Source organism: Canis lupus, chromosome X (genome assembly GCF_003254725.2).
Source record: "Canis lupus dingo isolate Sandy chromosome X, ASM325472v2, whole genome shotgun sequence".
Classification (NCBI taxonomy): Eukaryota; Metazoa; Chordata; class Mammalia; order Carnivora; family Canidae; genus Canis; species Canis lupus.
This window is the reverse complement of record NC_064281.1, coordinates 65,391,259-65,406,768: the sequence shown is the minus strand read 5'-3', so window position 1 is coordinate 65,406,768 and position 15,510 is coordinate 65,391,259. Positions and strand designations below refer to the sequence as shown.

The 15,510-nt window shown below is 35.7% G+C and overlaps 1 protein-coding gene across 6 annotated transcripts in view; it reads left to right on the top strand.

Moving 5' to 3' along the window:
- The window catches only part of HDX (highly divergent homeobox), a 280,874-nt gene that overhangs the window by 88,135 nt on the left and 177,229 nt on the right, over positions 1 to 15,510 (top strand). For all 6 annotated transcript variants that reach the window (XR_007409409.1, XR_004813079.2, XR_003129594.3 and 3 more), the window contains exon 4: positions 9,029 to 9,082. Coding sequence is in view for 2 of the 6 variants with exons in the window: in XM_025431849.3 (XP_025287634.1) it covers positions 9,029 to 9,082 (54 nt within the window). In the remaining 4 variants the exon portion in view is untranslated. The remainder of the gene's footprint in view (positions 1 to 9,028; positions 9,083 to 15,510) is intronic.

The following is a 15,510-nucleotide window of genomic DNA, read 5'->3' as shown; positions in this document are numbered from 1 at the left end:
GCTATCAGTATCTATTTTGGGGCAAAAACACTGCCTGAGCTCTGAGTTTAATTGGGTTTCCTCTGGCTGAAATCAGTTGAATAGGACTTCTTGTGGTTTGCTTCTCTCAAGCAAGGCAAGTTACCTTGTAGGTTATGTTCCACAGTTGCCTGGGTTCCATGGACAGGCTTCTTAAATAATTAAGTCTGGGTACTATACTCAGTAATAGTTGATGCTTTGAAATTGTTCAGTGTAATAGAACAGGCCCCAGGTTCTTCATAACTCCTTGTTTAGGGATTTAAATCAGGCAAGCCTACGTTCTGAATTCCCTAGCCAGATAGGCCACCAGTTTTACTTTGCAGATGGGGAAAGCTATTGGCTTTGCTTTCTGTTTAAGTCCCACTGTAAGCAGAGCTGTTGGATGAGGTGTGCAACTTTCCATGTTAGGTTCCTTGGATGCTTAAATGGAAAGTTGTATTCAACATTGGGAAGTGCTAAAATTAATTTCTCTACCTGAGTGGAGCAGACAGAGAAAAGGCTGGAAAGGCTCTTTGCTTTTAATCTTGACTGAAGTCAAACCACCTCACCAATTTACCTGGCTGAAGGGGGCCACTGCCTTTGCTCTGTGGATAATTAGCTATTCCTGCCAGATTCTCCACTTAAGCATTGCTGGGCTCTGCACATGTTTCAGCCAGGTTTTCTTGTCAGGTGGTACTGGGAACTACACTTAGCAGTGAATATGGTAGGTTGTAGCTCCCCATCTGAACAAACAGAATGGCCAGCCCCAAGCAACCTCCCATGTATTCCAAGTCAAGGTCCAGAGAGTCTGGAGCTATGCTCCTCAATGAAGGGAATTGCAGATTAACTCCCTTAACTTGGGAAGAGTGGGTAAACTGACTCCAATCTGGGAAAAGCTCTTTATTTATGATCTTCATTCAAGTTGGCCCACTGTCCTTGTTCCCTAGTTGAACAGTGCCACTGGCTATGTTCTGTGGATAATCAGCTTTGCCTGCCACACTCTGTGGTAGTGATGCTGAATTATGCAGCTTCCAGGTATTCTGGCTAGCCTTTCTGATTAGGAATGGTTAAGAGCTACACTCAGCAGTTGGTTGGATTATGACTTTGCAACCTAGGAGAAAACTGTACTGCAGAGCTTGAAAGCTCTTTATTTGAGCACCCGAACTGGGCAGACCTGCACCTTGCTGAGTTCCTTGGTCAGACTGTACATCCATGTTGACTCTGTAGAAGAAGCCATACCACTGAGTGGAACTACTGCCTGGGCATTGCAGTTAAGAATTTGGTCTGCTGAAATCTGAGTAGTGGTTGCTGTGAGCCCCTGTGTGTAGTGAGTCTCTTTTGCTGCTTTCAAGATTCTCTCCTTGTATGTGTCTTTTGACAGTTTGATTATAATGTATCTCCTTGTGAATCCCTTCCAATTTATCCTAGTTAGAATTGAGCTTAGTGGATTGTGGATTTTTATGTCAATGACTCTCCTCAGATTTGAGAAGTTTTCAGTTTTTATTTATTCAAATCATTTCTCTGCCCCTTTTTCTTTTCCTTTTACTTTTGAGACTTCTATAATACACATATTGGTTTGCTTGTTAATGTTCCATAAGTTTCTTAAACCCTTTTTACTTTTTCTCATCCTTTTTACTTTTTGGTCTTCAAACACAATAATATCAAATTATATTTCTTCAAGTCCACTGGTTCTTTCTTCTATCTCTTCCATTTTCTGTTAAACTCTTTTAGTTAATTTTTCACTTCAATTATTGCACTTGTGAGTTCCAAAATTCCTGTTTTGTTCTTTTTGTAATTTATATTTCTTGGATGACATTCTCATTTTGTTAATATACCTTCTTCCTTTTTTCCCTTAGTTCTTTGTCCATGGTTTCCTTTAGCTCTTTGAGCATATTTAAGATCATTGTTTTAACATATTTGTCTGGGAAGTCTGATGTCTTCAGGGATATATTCTACAGAATTTTTCCTTTGAATGGGCAAAGTTTTCCTGTTTCTTTATACATATTGTGATTTTTTTAAATTGGGCATTTGAAAAACAATTGTCTTCCAGTCCTTGCAGTCTGGGTCAGTGCACTTTAAGACCTTCACTAATTTGCCTGGTATAAAGGCTTAACGCCTTTGCAGGCCTTTTCTGGGCATGTGTCTCCCTTGGTCCTGTGTATATGCTTTTTATTGATTATCCTATGAAAGGTCTTCATTTCCCAAAGAGCATCACTTATGCTTCTCCTAGAACTCTAGGTTGGTCTATTATCTCCTCAATCAGTAATCTTTTTATCGAGCTGTATGTGGGTCTGTGGTGGCCTTGGAGTTTTCTTGAGCCTTGCTTGCTACTTCCTCTTATTTTCCCTAGCCTGAGATGTGATTCATGCCACTTTTAGCTATCTGAGCTCCAAGTTAGGTGCTAAAGAGATTAATCACTCAGGCAGCCCAAATCCAGGTAAGAACGCTATAAATTCAGTCTGTTCTATTCTTTGGTTCACATAAGATAATTGGAAACCAGTCCAGTACTTCTCCTGAACTGTGTCATGCTCCACCAGAAAGTGAGTATGACAAGATCAAGTCAAAATTCCATAAAACTTCCTACCATTTACAATGTGTAATTTTTTGGTTGGGCTTTTGCCTGATTGCTGTAGATATTTGAATCATTTATAAAGCTACCATAATGTAACTCTTGTCATTCTCTAATTTTTAATATTTCCATGGGGGATGAGACTATGGAGCTGCTTATTTATCTTGCTGGCATCTCTCTGTTTTTTAAATTGCAGGGTAAATGTAGTCCATATAGAGTTATTGCAAAAAATATCCAGGATGTTTTATTTCTTTTAAATGCCTATCTTTTGGTTAAACAAGGAACCATGTGTAAAGCAAAGACTTGGAATCATAATTAATATTAAGAAACCTGGCCTAACCTAGCAGGAATTTTAACTTGATAAGAACTATAAATCTTTTTCTTTTGTTTAAGGAACTAATCTCTGAATATACCTGTAATAAAACATTTCATTTCAGTTGTATATTTATAACTGAAAGATACCATTTGACAATTTATTTTCTGATGATAGTAAAGAATTTATATTTTTATAATTTATAAAATTTCTCTTATATGAGTAAAATTAATGTAATATTTTAAAATATGTTAGAGTATAATTTCAGGGTATCCAGATTTGTAATTGTATACTCCCCAAGGCCATTGGATCAGAAATAATCATTCCACATGCTAAGTTATATTATTTTTCTAATATCCTTCCATTATTTTTCACAAATAGTATCTCTACTAGAATCAGAATGGTGAAATCAGGTTAGTTAATGTTATGTCTGACTACTTTTTATAATTCCATTGAACATCTTGGAATTTGAGTTTCCCTGATTTTAGTCTCTTGTGCTTTATGAAATTTAACTACTAAAATTATATAGGAAAAAGAATAATCCCAAATAGCATCTTGGTTTTTGCTTGCAAGAACTTTTCAGGATGATAAGATTTTCTAAACACAAGTTTATTTTCATCACTTAATAGAAGAAAAAATCATATGCTTAAATAAGGTGTTAGTTGTTTGGACAAAAGTTGAAGTATTGAAATTTCAATTTGTAAAGCTTATTTCTGAAAGCTTTTCCAGATTTGGTAGAGAGATCAGAGGGAAGTATTTTTAAATAAGCCAGTACATCTTTTCTTCTTTGCTCCAGAACAGATTGTTCTCTACCAGAAGCTAGTTATTCCCTCCTCCCAATGGCCTACCTGCATATAATGGTCTCTAGTACATTTCCACTTTTGGCCTTTTGTTGAATTTCAGCAAGTAAAACTAGTGTGTAGTGATGGTGCATGATTAATTCAGTCAATCAGCATATATTTATTGATTGCTTACCACATACCTAGCAGTATCTTCTGTGTGATAAATCTTATAATTTTAAAATATCTAGGAAGCTTTGATGATTAAAGCAGAATGATTGATAGGTTTTATTGTTCAGCTGACATTAGAATAACTGATGGAAAGCTAAAATATTGGTTTACAAATCTGTTACTGACAAACTTTTCTGATAGACATGGTTATTGTCTGATTATTTTAGTTAATTAATTTTTTAAATAGAATATCCAGAATATGTATAGAATTGTGTTGTGGGTTTTTTGTGGTTTTGTTTTGTTTTGCTTTGTTAGAGAGAGAGGGAAAGAGTGAGGGAGATGGGGTAGAGGGAGAGGGAGACCAAGAAACTGAAGCAGGCTCCATGGAGCCTGACTTGGGGTTTGATCTCACAACCATGAGATCATGACCTGAGCCAGAATCAAGAGTCAAACACTTAACTGAGCCACTCAGGTGCCCTTAGAATTGTTTTTATAAGAAAGTGTTTTGAAATCACATAAATGCTTTTTTGTATATATTCATGTGTAACTATAATTAGACTAAATTGATATGATACTTTGCCCTTAAGAATCTCATAGTCCAGCAGAAATATTACAGCAGAGTCATATGTAGGGTCTAAATTGTGTAAAATGAAATGTAGTAAAATTATTTTTAAAAATCCCTTAAATCATTTATAAAAGTAACTATAAACATGCCTTCCTGTGAATGCATACTCATGTACAGAAATATATATATATATATATATATATGTATACACACACACACATATAATTTATATTCTGATATATAGTACCTATGTTAAACATAAATTTCCACAAAAAAAATATAAGTATGTTATAGTTGGGTTCACAAACCTTAACTATCCATATGATGTGGCTCCAGTTTATATGCCAATAAGTGTATTGCTTCCTTTGGTATATCTACTTTTAGCCATGAGAAGCAGATTTACAACATTAGGCACTTCCTTGCATTCACATCCAAAATTGTGACTCTCCAACTCTCTTTTTGTTTGAGCAGGCCAGCCATTTGGAGAGGCGGTCTTATGAGGACCATAAAAAAACCATTCCAGTAATTTACTGCCTGTCTAGTTCTCTTCAATCTCATGCAGATGACCTGTTTTCTGAAACGTATTTTACATGCCTCTTCTCAATTACTACCTCCCCTAACTTTATTCCAAGCCTAGATTGCCTCTTGCCTAAACTATTTTAAGTTTCCATATTTATTCAGTTTACTATACACATTGAGTTAAATCAGTCATCTTAATGTATAAAAATATATTCTGAACAAACAACTCATTTGCTTAAAAACATTCAGTGGTTCCCTATTTTCCACTGAATTCGATGTGTATGTACTTTGTTATTCATGGCTTCCCCAAAGTCACCTCAATTCTACTTTGAGGTCTGGTTGAACTGACTATTCCCAAACACATCCTATTCTTTTATTCAACTATGCTCATGCCATTATTTCCCCCTTAAATGCTCTTTTTTATTTCTATTAAAATTCTACTCATTTTTAAAGGTCCAGCTGAGATACAAATCCTCAAGTTTTTTTTTTCACTCTGAATCACTTTACCCAAAAGAGGGTTTTGAATTGAGACCTTCATTACTACCAATAACTGAGTTTACCTAATCTCTAGCACTTTGTTTATTTTTATTATTTTTTTAAATAATAAATTTATTTTTATTGGTGTTCAATTTGCCAACATATAGAATAACACCCAGTGCTCATCCCATCAAGTGCCCACCTCAGTGCCTGCCACCCAGTCACCCCCACCCCCCGCCCACCTCCCCTTCCACCACCCCTAGTTCATTTCCCAGAGTTAGGAGTCTTCCATGTTCTGTCTCCCTTTCTGATATTTCCCACTTATTTTTCCTCCTTTCCCCTTTATTCCCTTTCACTATTTTTTATGTTCCCCAAATGAATGAGACCATATAATGTTTGTCCTCCGCAAGTTTAAAGTAATTTTGCCATATCTTGAACTCCTGTTGCATTTCAATTGTACCTTTCTTATGACACTTATCATAGTATTCTTTATGTTAATGTCATTCATATTCCTTTCTTACCTTTCCCTCTCGTATCATAATTTTTACCCTCCAGGAAATTATGTTTTACACATCTTTTTTTTTTTTATTTCCAATAGCACCTAAAACTTGCCCATTGTAGAAGAGATGCCTGATAAATACCTGAACAGAATTCAATTAGTTACTTTGGAAAGTTATCTATCTATACTTATTTCAATAATGTTTAATATGTCAAAAAGTTATTGAAGTTCTTTTTCAATTGCTTTTAAGGCCTATGAGGTTTTTTTATATGCTCTCACTGGTGGCAAATCTTCATCATTTGAGGGAGAATTTGATTTTGTAAAATAGAATTTATTTTAAGCCACATTTAGTGAACAATATTGATATCCAATTTGGGCTTTTATATTTTCGGTTAAAACAATGGGAATACAAAATAATGAGACAGTCTCTGGGTGTTATGGATTACCAACTCTGAAAGAAAAGTTCCCAAGATGTTTCAAACAATGGCAACATCATTGTAATGACTTTATAATTTCTAAGTTTTCTACTTTGATACACACAGTACTCATTTGGATGTGTAAGTTTGAATATATTTGTTGAATCAGTTTTTTCTCTTTGTCAGTTAATTTTGCAGTTTTCCAAATCAGGGTGTTAGAAAATGCATTTGGAATTTAAATGTCATTTAAATGATAAATGTGGTATGCTTTTCATTTGAAATACTATTTTTATAGCTTCTGATGAGGGAGAAATCTTATAATCACTATTGACCAAACAAAACTACCCGAATTTGAAGAATATATTTTTACAGCATTATTATTCAAAAAAGCATACAATTTTACCTGCTATCCTTGGCTTTCCTGAATTTTGCCAGAAACATAAAGAACTGAAAAATGATTTGAAGTAAACAGGGGAAGATAGTTGAATATAGCATTTGAGTGTTTTGTAACTGGTGTCACAGAATTTTTTAAAAAGGTATGAAACTTCATCTCTTCCTAATGCTCATGGAATTGATAAGATTTGTATGTGAAAGTGCTTATAAGAGTTTTCTATTTTCTTGGTTACATACAATTGACTTAAGCAGAAAACCAAATTTAATTAATTAATTAATTAATTTATTTATTTTGAAACAGAGAGAGAGAGGGAGCTCAAGTAGAGGGGAGGGGCAGAGGAAGAGAATCTCAAGCATTCAGCCCTGAGTGTGGAGCCGAATGTGGGGTTCAGTTCCATGACCCTGAGTTCATGACCTGAGTCAAAATCAAGAGTCGAGTGCTTAACAGACTGAACTACACAAGCACTCCTCAAAACCACATTTATGTTCTTAAAATGTATAATGCCCATTTTTAAAGACATCCGATTGCCATGTATATTATATGTATCATTTTTTTAAATTTCACATGCAACTTTTTATTGCTTACTGGTTTATGGGTTTTGGTTTTTCTTTTTTGCAATTCCTTTGATTTAACATGTTTTCTTTAGCAACTTTATATAGCTAGTTTCAAATTATCCTCATTAATAGGTGGGAGCATATGCACAGATAATACAAAATAGGTGGATATCTCTATTTTTTCAAGACTATATCATGTGATTATTATAGTAGCATCACCTCCTTCATAGCACCAGCAACTAATTGGGGCACTTGGGTGGCTCAGTGGTTGAGCGTTTGCCTTTGCGTCAGGTCGTGGTCTTGGAGTCCTGCATTAGGCTCCTCCAAAGGAGCCTGCTTCTCCTTCTGCCTATGTCTCTGCCTCTCTCTGTGTGTCTCTCATGAGTAAATAAATAAAAATCTTTAAAAAAAAGACTAGCAACCAATTTACTTTGCAAGCATATTATATGCAAAGTATTGATGGGAGGACAAGAAAGTATACATTTTGAAGAATTTTTTCCATAGAAATTTCATATTCACTCAGTTTACCATTTTGTATTTATATATTTATGTATTTATTTATTTACTTTTTAGTTTACCATCTTAATAATCAGTTACTCAAAACTTCATGATCCTCAAACATTACAGTTTATTGCTATGTTACTGTAATGCGATTTTAACTCAAGTAAAATTAGTTTTAATATTTTTTACTTAAAAGTATTATTTGGAGTTTATATAATTAAATTTTTTAGCCTAACCCTAGTATGTTGGTGTATTTTGAACTCAAAATTTCAGATCTAGTAACAGGGACAGTAATATTTTACCTGAATTTTGAATAAAGGACATTACTATTTGCATTGTCTGTTTGATTATCATTCCTCATCAGTAAGCATAATACTCATTCATAGGTCATCACTAAATATAATTTTATCAACAAAAATAAGTGTTCAAGTGAATACCATATTCTCAGCATTACCATTTAGTAAGCTGATTTGACTTGTCAGTCTCTCAGGAGGTATTTATTTGGAAGGGAAGGAGATGGCAAGTGGAGAATTTGGAGTGTTCCCCAAAATTTATGTATGCCAGCAAAAAGTATGGTTACATCTAGGCTACCCTGTGCTGTAGCTCACAGGACCACCTTGGTCTCCCAGAATCCAACTGGAGTAGCACCTATCTTCTTGTGTGTCAATGCTGATGTAATAAGGTGTTGCTGGTTATTCATTTTAGTAGTTTCTGCTTAAAAAGGAACTTGCAGTTATGTAGGATAAGTCTAGAGAACTAATACATAGCATGATGACTATAGTTAATAACTTAATTATTGTAACATGTATTCTACAGACTACTTAATTTTTACTATAAAAATAAAATTTTTATAAGATTTTATTTATTTGAGAGTTAGATACAAACAGGGGCAAGGGGCAGAGAAAGAGCAGACTACCTGCAGAGCAGGGAGTTCAAGACCCCAGGATCATGTCCTGAGCCAATGGCAGATGCTTAACCAACTGAGCCACCCTATAAAAATTATCTTGTCTACAGAATACCTCCAGGCCCCAACAACACCCTAGAAATTTTCTTGAATTTCCCAGGGGAACTGTACAACTTCTAAAATTTTCCTACAAAAGAAGGCCCTTTAAATCTGTTGTGTTCAATAAGGAGATGACATTGTCTATGTGGGAGATATGCTCTGAATGCAGACCTATCTTGACATCTTTCTTATATGAATTCTTTGTTGTTGATCAGCATTCCAAGTAGTATCAATTCATACCTTACTGAAATTCCATTTGTTGTTTCCACAGATTTCAGGAAACCTTACTGTGCCTTGGATTACAGGGTGTTCTAGAAAAAGAGCAGTAAGTAATATTTTATTTAAAGCAGCAAGCAGGGTTTTACCCTGTGCTGTTGATAAGAATGACATTGAGAAAATTGTCATGATATTTGTAAAGTTGGCAAAATTGAATCTCAATAAGACAGCATTATCTCAAAGGACATATTTTGAGATCATATTTATATATATTACCAATGTAACCTTAAATAAAATGTAATCAGTACACCATCTAAACTTTGACCAGGTTTTTGCAATTTTAAAAAGCACTCTAAGGTAATAAATGATATAGGTGAAATAGATAAAGGAGATTAAGAGGTACACTTATCATAATGACCATTGATTAATGTGTAGAATTGTTGGATCATTATAGTGTACACTATATAGTGAAACTGATATAACACTATATATTAATTATATATCAATAAAAAGATAATTAATAAAGTATCATAATGTTTTTACATCTAATTATCCCAGTTAATTTGATCATATAATTGAGTCATGATTGATATAAATATCTCAATCAAAATTAAGAAATTCACATTACTATTTATTATTAGTGCATTTTGGGATTTAGAAGCAATGAGTAACTAGTATTTTAAGTCTTATTTCGCTTTTCTGACGTCCTACTACAGTTGTTGCGATTTGTGTAATATTAATATTAAAAAAACATTAAAATTGTGTTTTCTCAAAGAATCTTACTCAGTTGGTCTACATAAGACCTATACATCTGAATTTTAACAAGTACCTTAGGAGATTGTGATGTCAATAGATGGGAAACTATTTTTTTAAATATTCTATTTCTTTATTCATGAGAGACACAGAGAGAGGCCAAGACACAGGCACAGGCAGAAGCAGGCTCCTTTCAGGGAGCCCGATGCAGAACTCAATCCCTGGACCTGGGATTATGCCCTGAGCCGAAGGCAGATGCCCAACCATTGAGCCACCCAGACATTGCAATAGATGGCAAACTATTAATGGACTTTAATTATAAAAGAGACATGAGTAGACTTTTAGAAAGATAAGTTACTTTATGGTAGGTAGGGATAATAAAACTGAAGCTAGGAATTTTTGAATTGAACAATATTATGTAAACTCTTTTTCTCCTTTTTTTTCTTCCCCAAAAAGTAGAGATATAAACCATGGAAAAATTAGGATGCCACCAGTGGAGATCTCTGAAAGTTGGAAAGGAAGCAACTGGTTAGTAACTCCATGACTTGGAAGAACTACAGGGTATTTTGCCTCCCAATTAACAACAGAAGTTAACTCAGGCCAGGCAACTCATGACCCCCAATATAACAAGAAAAAACAGCTTGAGTAGGCTCATTCCTTCTACTGATGGGATGGGAGTCCCCAAACAGCATGAAGTGATCCTAGAAAGATTGGCAAAGGAGCTCAATTGGAAGCCTCAGTGACAATTAGCAACCAGAGAAGTGCTCTCCTTCTCTGTTGTGCCTGAACCTTTCCTCCCTTGGTTGAGATACCAGGTAGTAATGCTGAAGGAGATTCTACAAAAAGTATTCTGACCTGGAAAGCTTCTTTTTCCCTGTAGGCCAGAGAATTCTTTCCCCCAATTAAAGAATCATATGGCTTGGTTAGCACCAACAAAAATGATCAAGACACTAAATGTGCACAGATTATTAAGTGTGCTATTCATCCCTGAAGGGTGGAAAATCTTTTTTCCCACATAGAGACAGTAGCCCATGTGGTACCAAATAAACCAAGCAAATTAAAATAATACTAAAATGATTTGAAAATTAAAATACCACCAGAAAGTACCATTGGAACCACAACACATAAATGTAGACGAGAACCCACGTGCCCGCCTGATAAAATAAAAAAAAAAAGATTTAAACAAAACCCAGAATCTCCTAACATAATGGCTAAAATGTTCAGGAAACAATAAATCACCCAGCATACCAAGAACCAGGAAAGTCACAACTTGAATGATAAAAGAAAATCAACTGACACAAATGCTGAGGTGAATGAGATAATGGAATTATCTGACAAGCATTTTATTTTGTTTTTTTTATGACAAGTATTTCAGAGCATCCATTATGAAACTGTTTCAACATGCAATTACACATTACCTTGAAACAATGAAAAAATAGAAAATCTCAAGAAAGCAATTAATGTTATAAAAAACCGAATTAGAATTATGGTTTCAATCATCATATGGTTTTACCCATATGTGGAATATAAGAAATAGTTAAAGGGATTATAAGGGAAAGGAGGGGAACTGAGTGGGAAAAATTAGAGGGAGACAAATCATGAGATACTCCTCTAACTCTGGGAAAGAAAAAAAAAGGGTTGTGGAAGGGGAGATGGGCAGTGGGTTGGAGTAACTGGGTGAAGGGCACTTGATGGTATGAGCACTGGGTGTTATACTATATGTTGGCAAATCAAATTTAAATAAAAACAAAAAAAATTAAAAATAGAATTACACTACTAAAAGTTACAACAAACCTACAAGATTCCTTAAGATTTGAGTGGTTATAAAAGAGAAGCAAATCAATTAAGCTGAGTACAGATTGTTAGAATGTACCCAATTGGAACAACACTGATAAAACAGACTGAAAAATAAATAGAGCCTCAAAATCCTGTGGGGCAATAACAAAAATTCAATATTTGTATCATGGAAATCCTACAATAAGAGGAAAGAGAGAACAGGACTTAAAGAATACTCACAGAAATAATGGCCAAAGCTTCTCAAATTTGGGGAAAAATCTAACCTAAATCTGCAGATTCAGGAAGCTGAGTGAATTCCAAGCAAGATACATGAAAAGAAAGCTGCTGCACCCAGGCACATAATAATTAAACTGAAAAACAAAGACAAAGCAAAAAATCCTGAATTCTGACAGATAGAAATGATGCATTACTTATGGGGGAATACCAATTCAAATGACAGTGGATTTCTCATCTGAAACCTTGGAGACCAGGTCTATAGTTCTGCTCTCTATTTCATTGAGTTCTGCTCTAGTCTTTTATATCTCTTCTTCTCCTTGGTTTAGGCTTTATTTGCAGTTATTTCTCCAATTCCTTTAGGTGAGTGGTAAGCTTGTGTATTTGAGTTTTTTTCCAATTTTTTGAGGGATGCTTGTATTGCAACATATTTCCTTCTTAGGACTGCAAATCCCAAAATTTTGAACAGTTGTATTTTCATTAGTTTCCATGATTCTTTTGAATTCTTTTCTAATTTCCTGGTTGACCCATTCATCTTTTAGTAGGATGCCCTTTAACCTCCAAGTGTTTGAGTTCCTTTCAAATTTCTTCTTTTGATTGAATTCTAGTTTCAAAGCATTGTGGTCTGAATATATGCAGGGGATAATCTCAATCTTTTGGTATCAGTTGAGTCCTGATTTGTGACCCAGCATGTGGTCTATTCTGGAGAAAGTTCCATGTGCACTTGAAAAGAATGTGTATTCTGTTGCGTTAGGATGGAATGTTCTGCATATATCTGTTAAATCCATTGCATCCAATGTATCATGCAAGGTCCTTGTGTCTTTGCTGATGTTCTGTTTAGAATATCTGTCTTTTGCTGAGAGTGCTGTGTTGAAGTCTCCTACTATTAACGTATTATTATCTGTGTATCTGTTTACTTTGGTTATTAATTGGTTGATATACTTGGAAGCTCCCACATTAGGGGCATAAATATTCATAATTGTTAGATCTTCTTGTTGGATACACCCTTTAAGTATGATATAGTGGCCTTCTTTATCTGAAACTAGGATTGCTACCCTAGCTTTCTTTTGAGGACCATTTGAATGGTAAATGGTTCTTCACCCCTTCAACCCTTGGAGGTGTCCTTAGGTCTGAAATGAGTCTCTTGTAGACAGCATATAAATGAGTCTTGCTTTTTTAACCAGTCTGATAACTTATGTCTTTTGATGGGATCATTTAGTCCATTCATGTTCACAGTAACTTTTGAAAGATATGAATTTAGTGTCATAGTATTACCTATACAGTCCTTATTTCTGCAGTTTTTTTTGGGGGGGGCTCCCTCCATGTCTTACAATGTCCCCCTTAATATTTCTTGCAAAGCCACTTTGGTGGTCACATATTCTTTCAGTTTCTGTCTTTCCTGGAAACTCTTTATCTCTCCTTCTATTCTGAAAGACAGACTTTCTGGATAAAGTATTCTTGGCTGCATGTTTTTCTTGTATAGTACCCTAAATATTTCATGCCAGTGCTTTCTGGCCTGCCAGGTCTCTGTGGAGACATCTGATGTTAACCTGATGTTTATCCCCATATATGGTAAGAATCACTTGTCTCTAGCTGCTTTTAGAATTTTCTCTTTATTTTTGAAATATGCAAGCTTCACTCTTATATGTCAGGGTGTTGATTGGTTTTTGTTGATTTTTTTGGGGGGGTCCTTTTTATCTCTTGGATCTGAATGCCTGTTTCCTTCCCCAGATTAGGGAAGTTCTCAGTTATGATTTGTTCAAATATACTTTGAGATCATCTCTCTCTCTCTACTTCTACTGGAATCCCAATAAGATTATTCCTTCTCAAGCTATCATTTATTTCCTGAAGTCTTTCCTTGTAGGTTCTTGTTTTTCTCTTTCTCCTCACCCCTTCCTTTCCATCAACTTGTCTTCAATGTCACTCACTCTCTCTTCCACCTCATTAGCCCTAGCAGTTACAGCATCCAGTTTAGACTGAATCTAAATTAAAGTATTTTTAATTTCAGCCTGATTGGATCTCAATTCTGCAGTAAGAGAATCTCAAGTCCCTTATGCTTTTTTCCAGAGGCACCAGTAATTTTATAATTGTAGTTGTGAATGTTATCTCTGACATGCTACTTAAATCCATATCAAGTAGGTCTGTGGCAGAGAATATTCCTTCTGATTCCTTCTTTTGTGTTGAATTTTCCCTTTTAGTCATTTTGTCCAGTGCAGAATGGTTACATGAGTGAGCAGAGTGAAAAATATCAGCCAAGACCTAAGTAAATTACAATGTAGACAATGTCAAAGAGGTCAGAGACCAGAAAATAAAAGAAAAAGAAGAACAGAACAAAATAAAAGTACCAGGAAAGTGAAAAACAAATTTTAAAAAATAGAATTTTAAAAAGGGTGGGGAGTAGGGGTGGCAGAGAGACTATATGGTCTCACAGAGTGGACCTAGATGGTGAACCTTTTGGTTCTGGGTGTATTTTGTTGTGTTTGTTAGAAGATGCTAAATTCCAAATTTATATAACCAGCAAAACTTATATAGAGACCCAACATCAGCCACCAAAACAGAAACAAGATAAGAGGGGGGTAGAATGGGAAGGAACAGAGAATATAATCTCACAGAATGAACCAACATGATGTTCCATTTGGTTCTGGGTGTATTTTGATCCATGTGTTAGAAGGTACTAACTTCCACCATTATAAAACAAAACAAGACAGGAAAAAACAAAACAGAAACCAAAAACCCATAGTTCATAAATCTCCCAAAATTAACTTGAATACATTTAAAGGAATGCAAAAGTGAAGAATATATTTAAGATATATAATTGTAGAAATATGAAAGTCAAAAAGGAAAAAGCTTAAAAACAAAGAGTTGGTAAAATATTGAAATTAAGGCAGGAAAAGAGAAAAAATATTGGAAATTTTTAACCTGAAAGATAAACGAATCATAAGGAAAGAACTTTGAGTTCTATATACTATTTTCCTCAGTCCTGGAGCCTTCCAGTGCTGCTTCATCAGTAACCTTGCTCTTCCTTTGTTCTTCCAGCTGGTCTTCTTGGGGAGGGGCCTGCTGCACTGATTCTCAGGTATCTGTGCCTGGGCGGGGATGCCCTGTCCCTTGCCAGTTAGCCTGGCTCAGTGTGAGCTATTTATCCTGTGAGGCCTTTGTTCCTTAGAGGCCTTGCCTCTCCATGGTGAAAGGCAAAACGGAAAAAAATGGCAGCCAGATCTCCAGCCCCTGAGCCAAGAGTTCCTCACATGTACTGAACCACAGTCTCTCAGTGCACACTGGCCTAGATCATCCTGGGGGCAGATGTGAGGGCACTGATCTGCACAAATTGAAGAGGGCCCAGTGGCAGGAGAGTTCTTGCCATATTGTGCCCTCCCTGGTTTCACCTGTCCTGGAGGGAATGGAGGATAGCTGGCTTTTTCCACTTTGGTGCCCTCAGATTGAGGGCCCTGTGCCACTGTACCCATGCTCTCTTCACCTCTCACAAAGGGAATGGAAGACAGCCTGCCTCCATCCATTGCAGAGCTCTAGGGTAAGAGAGCTCAGGTGATAGTCCATGCACCCAGCCGGGTTCTCCCAGATGCTCCGGGAGGGTTATGGCATTCCAACCCTTTACTGAGATCCTACTGCAGTTTGTGATGAGCTTTCTCCCAGGCGACCCTATTCTTGTTGTGTCTCTGGAAATACTGAGATTTCACTGCCCCTCCTAAGATTCTGCTCTATTTCCCCATGAGCACTTTACAGTCAGAGAAGACTCTTTCAGGCACAGATTTC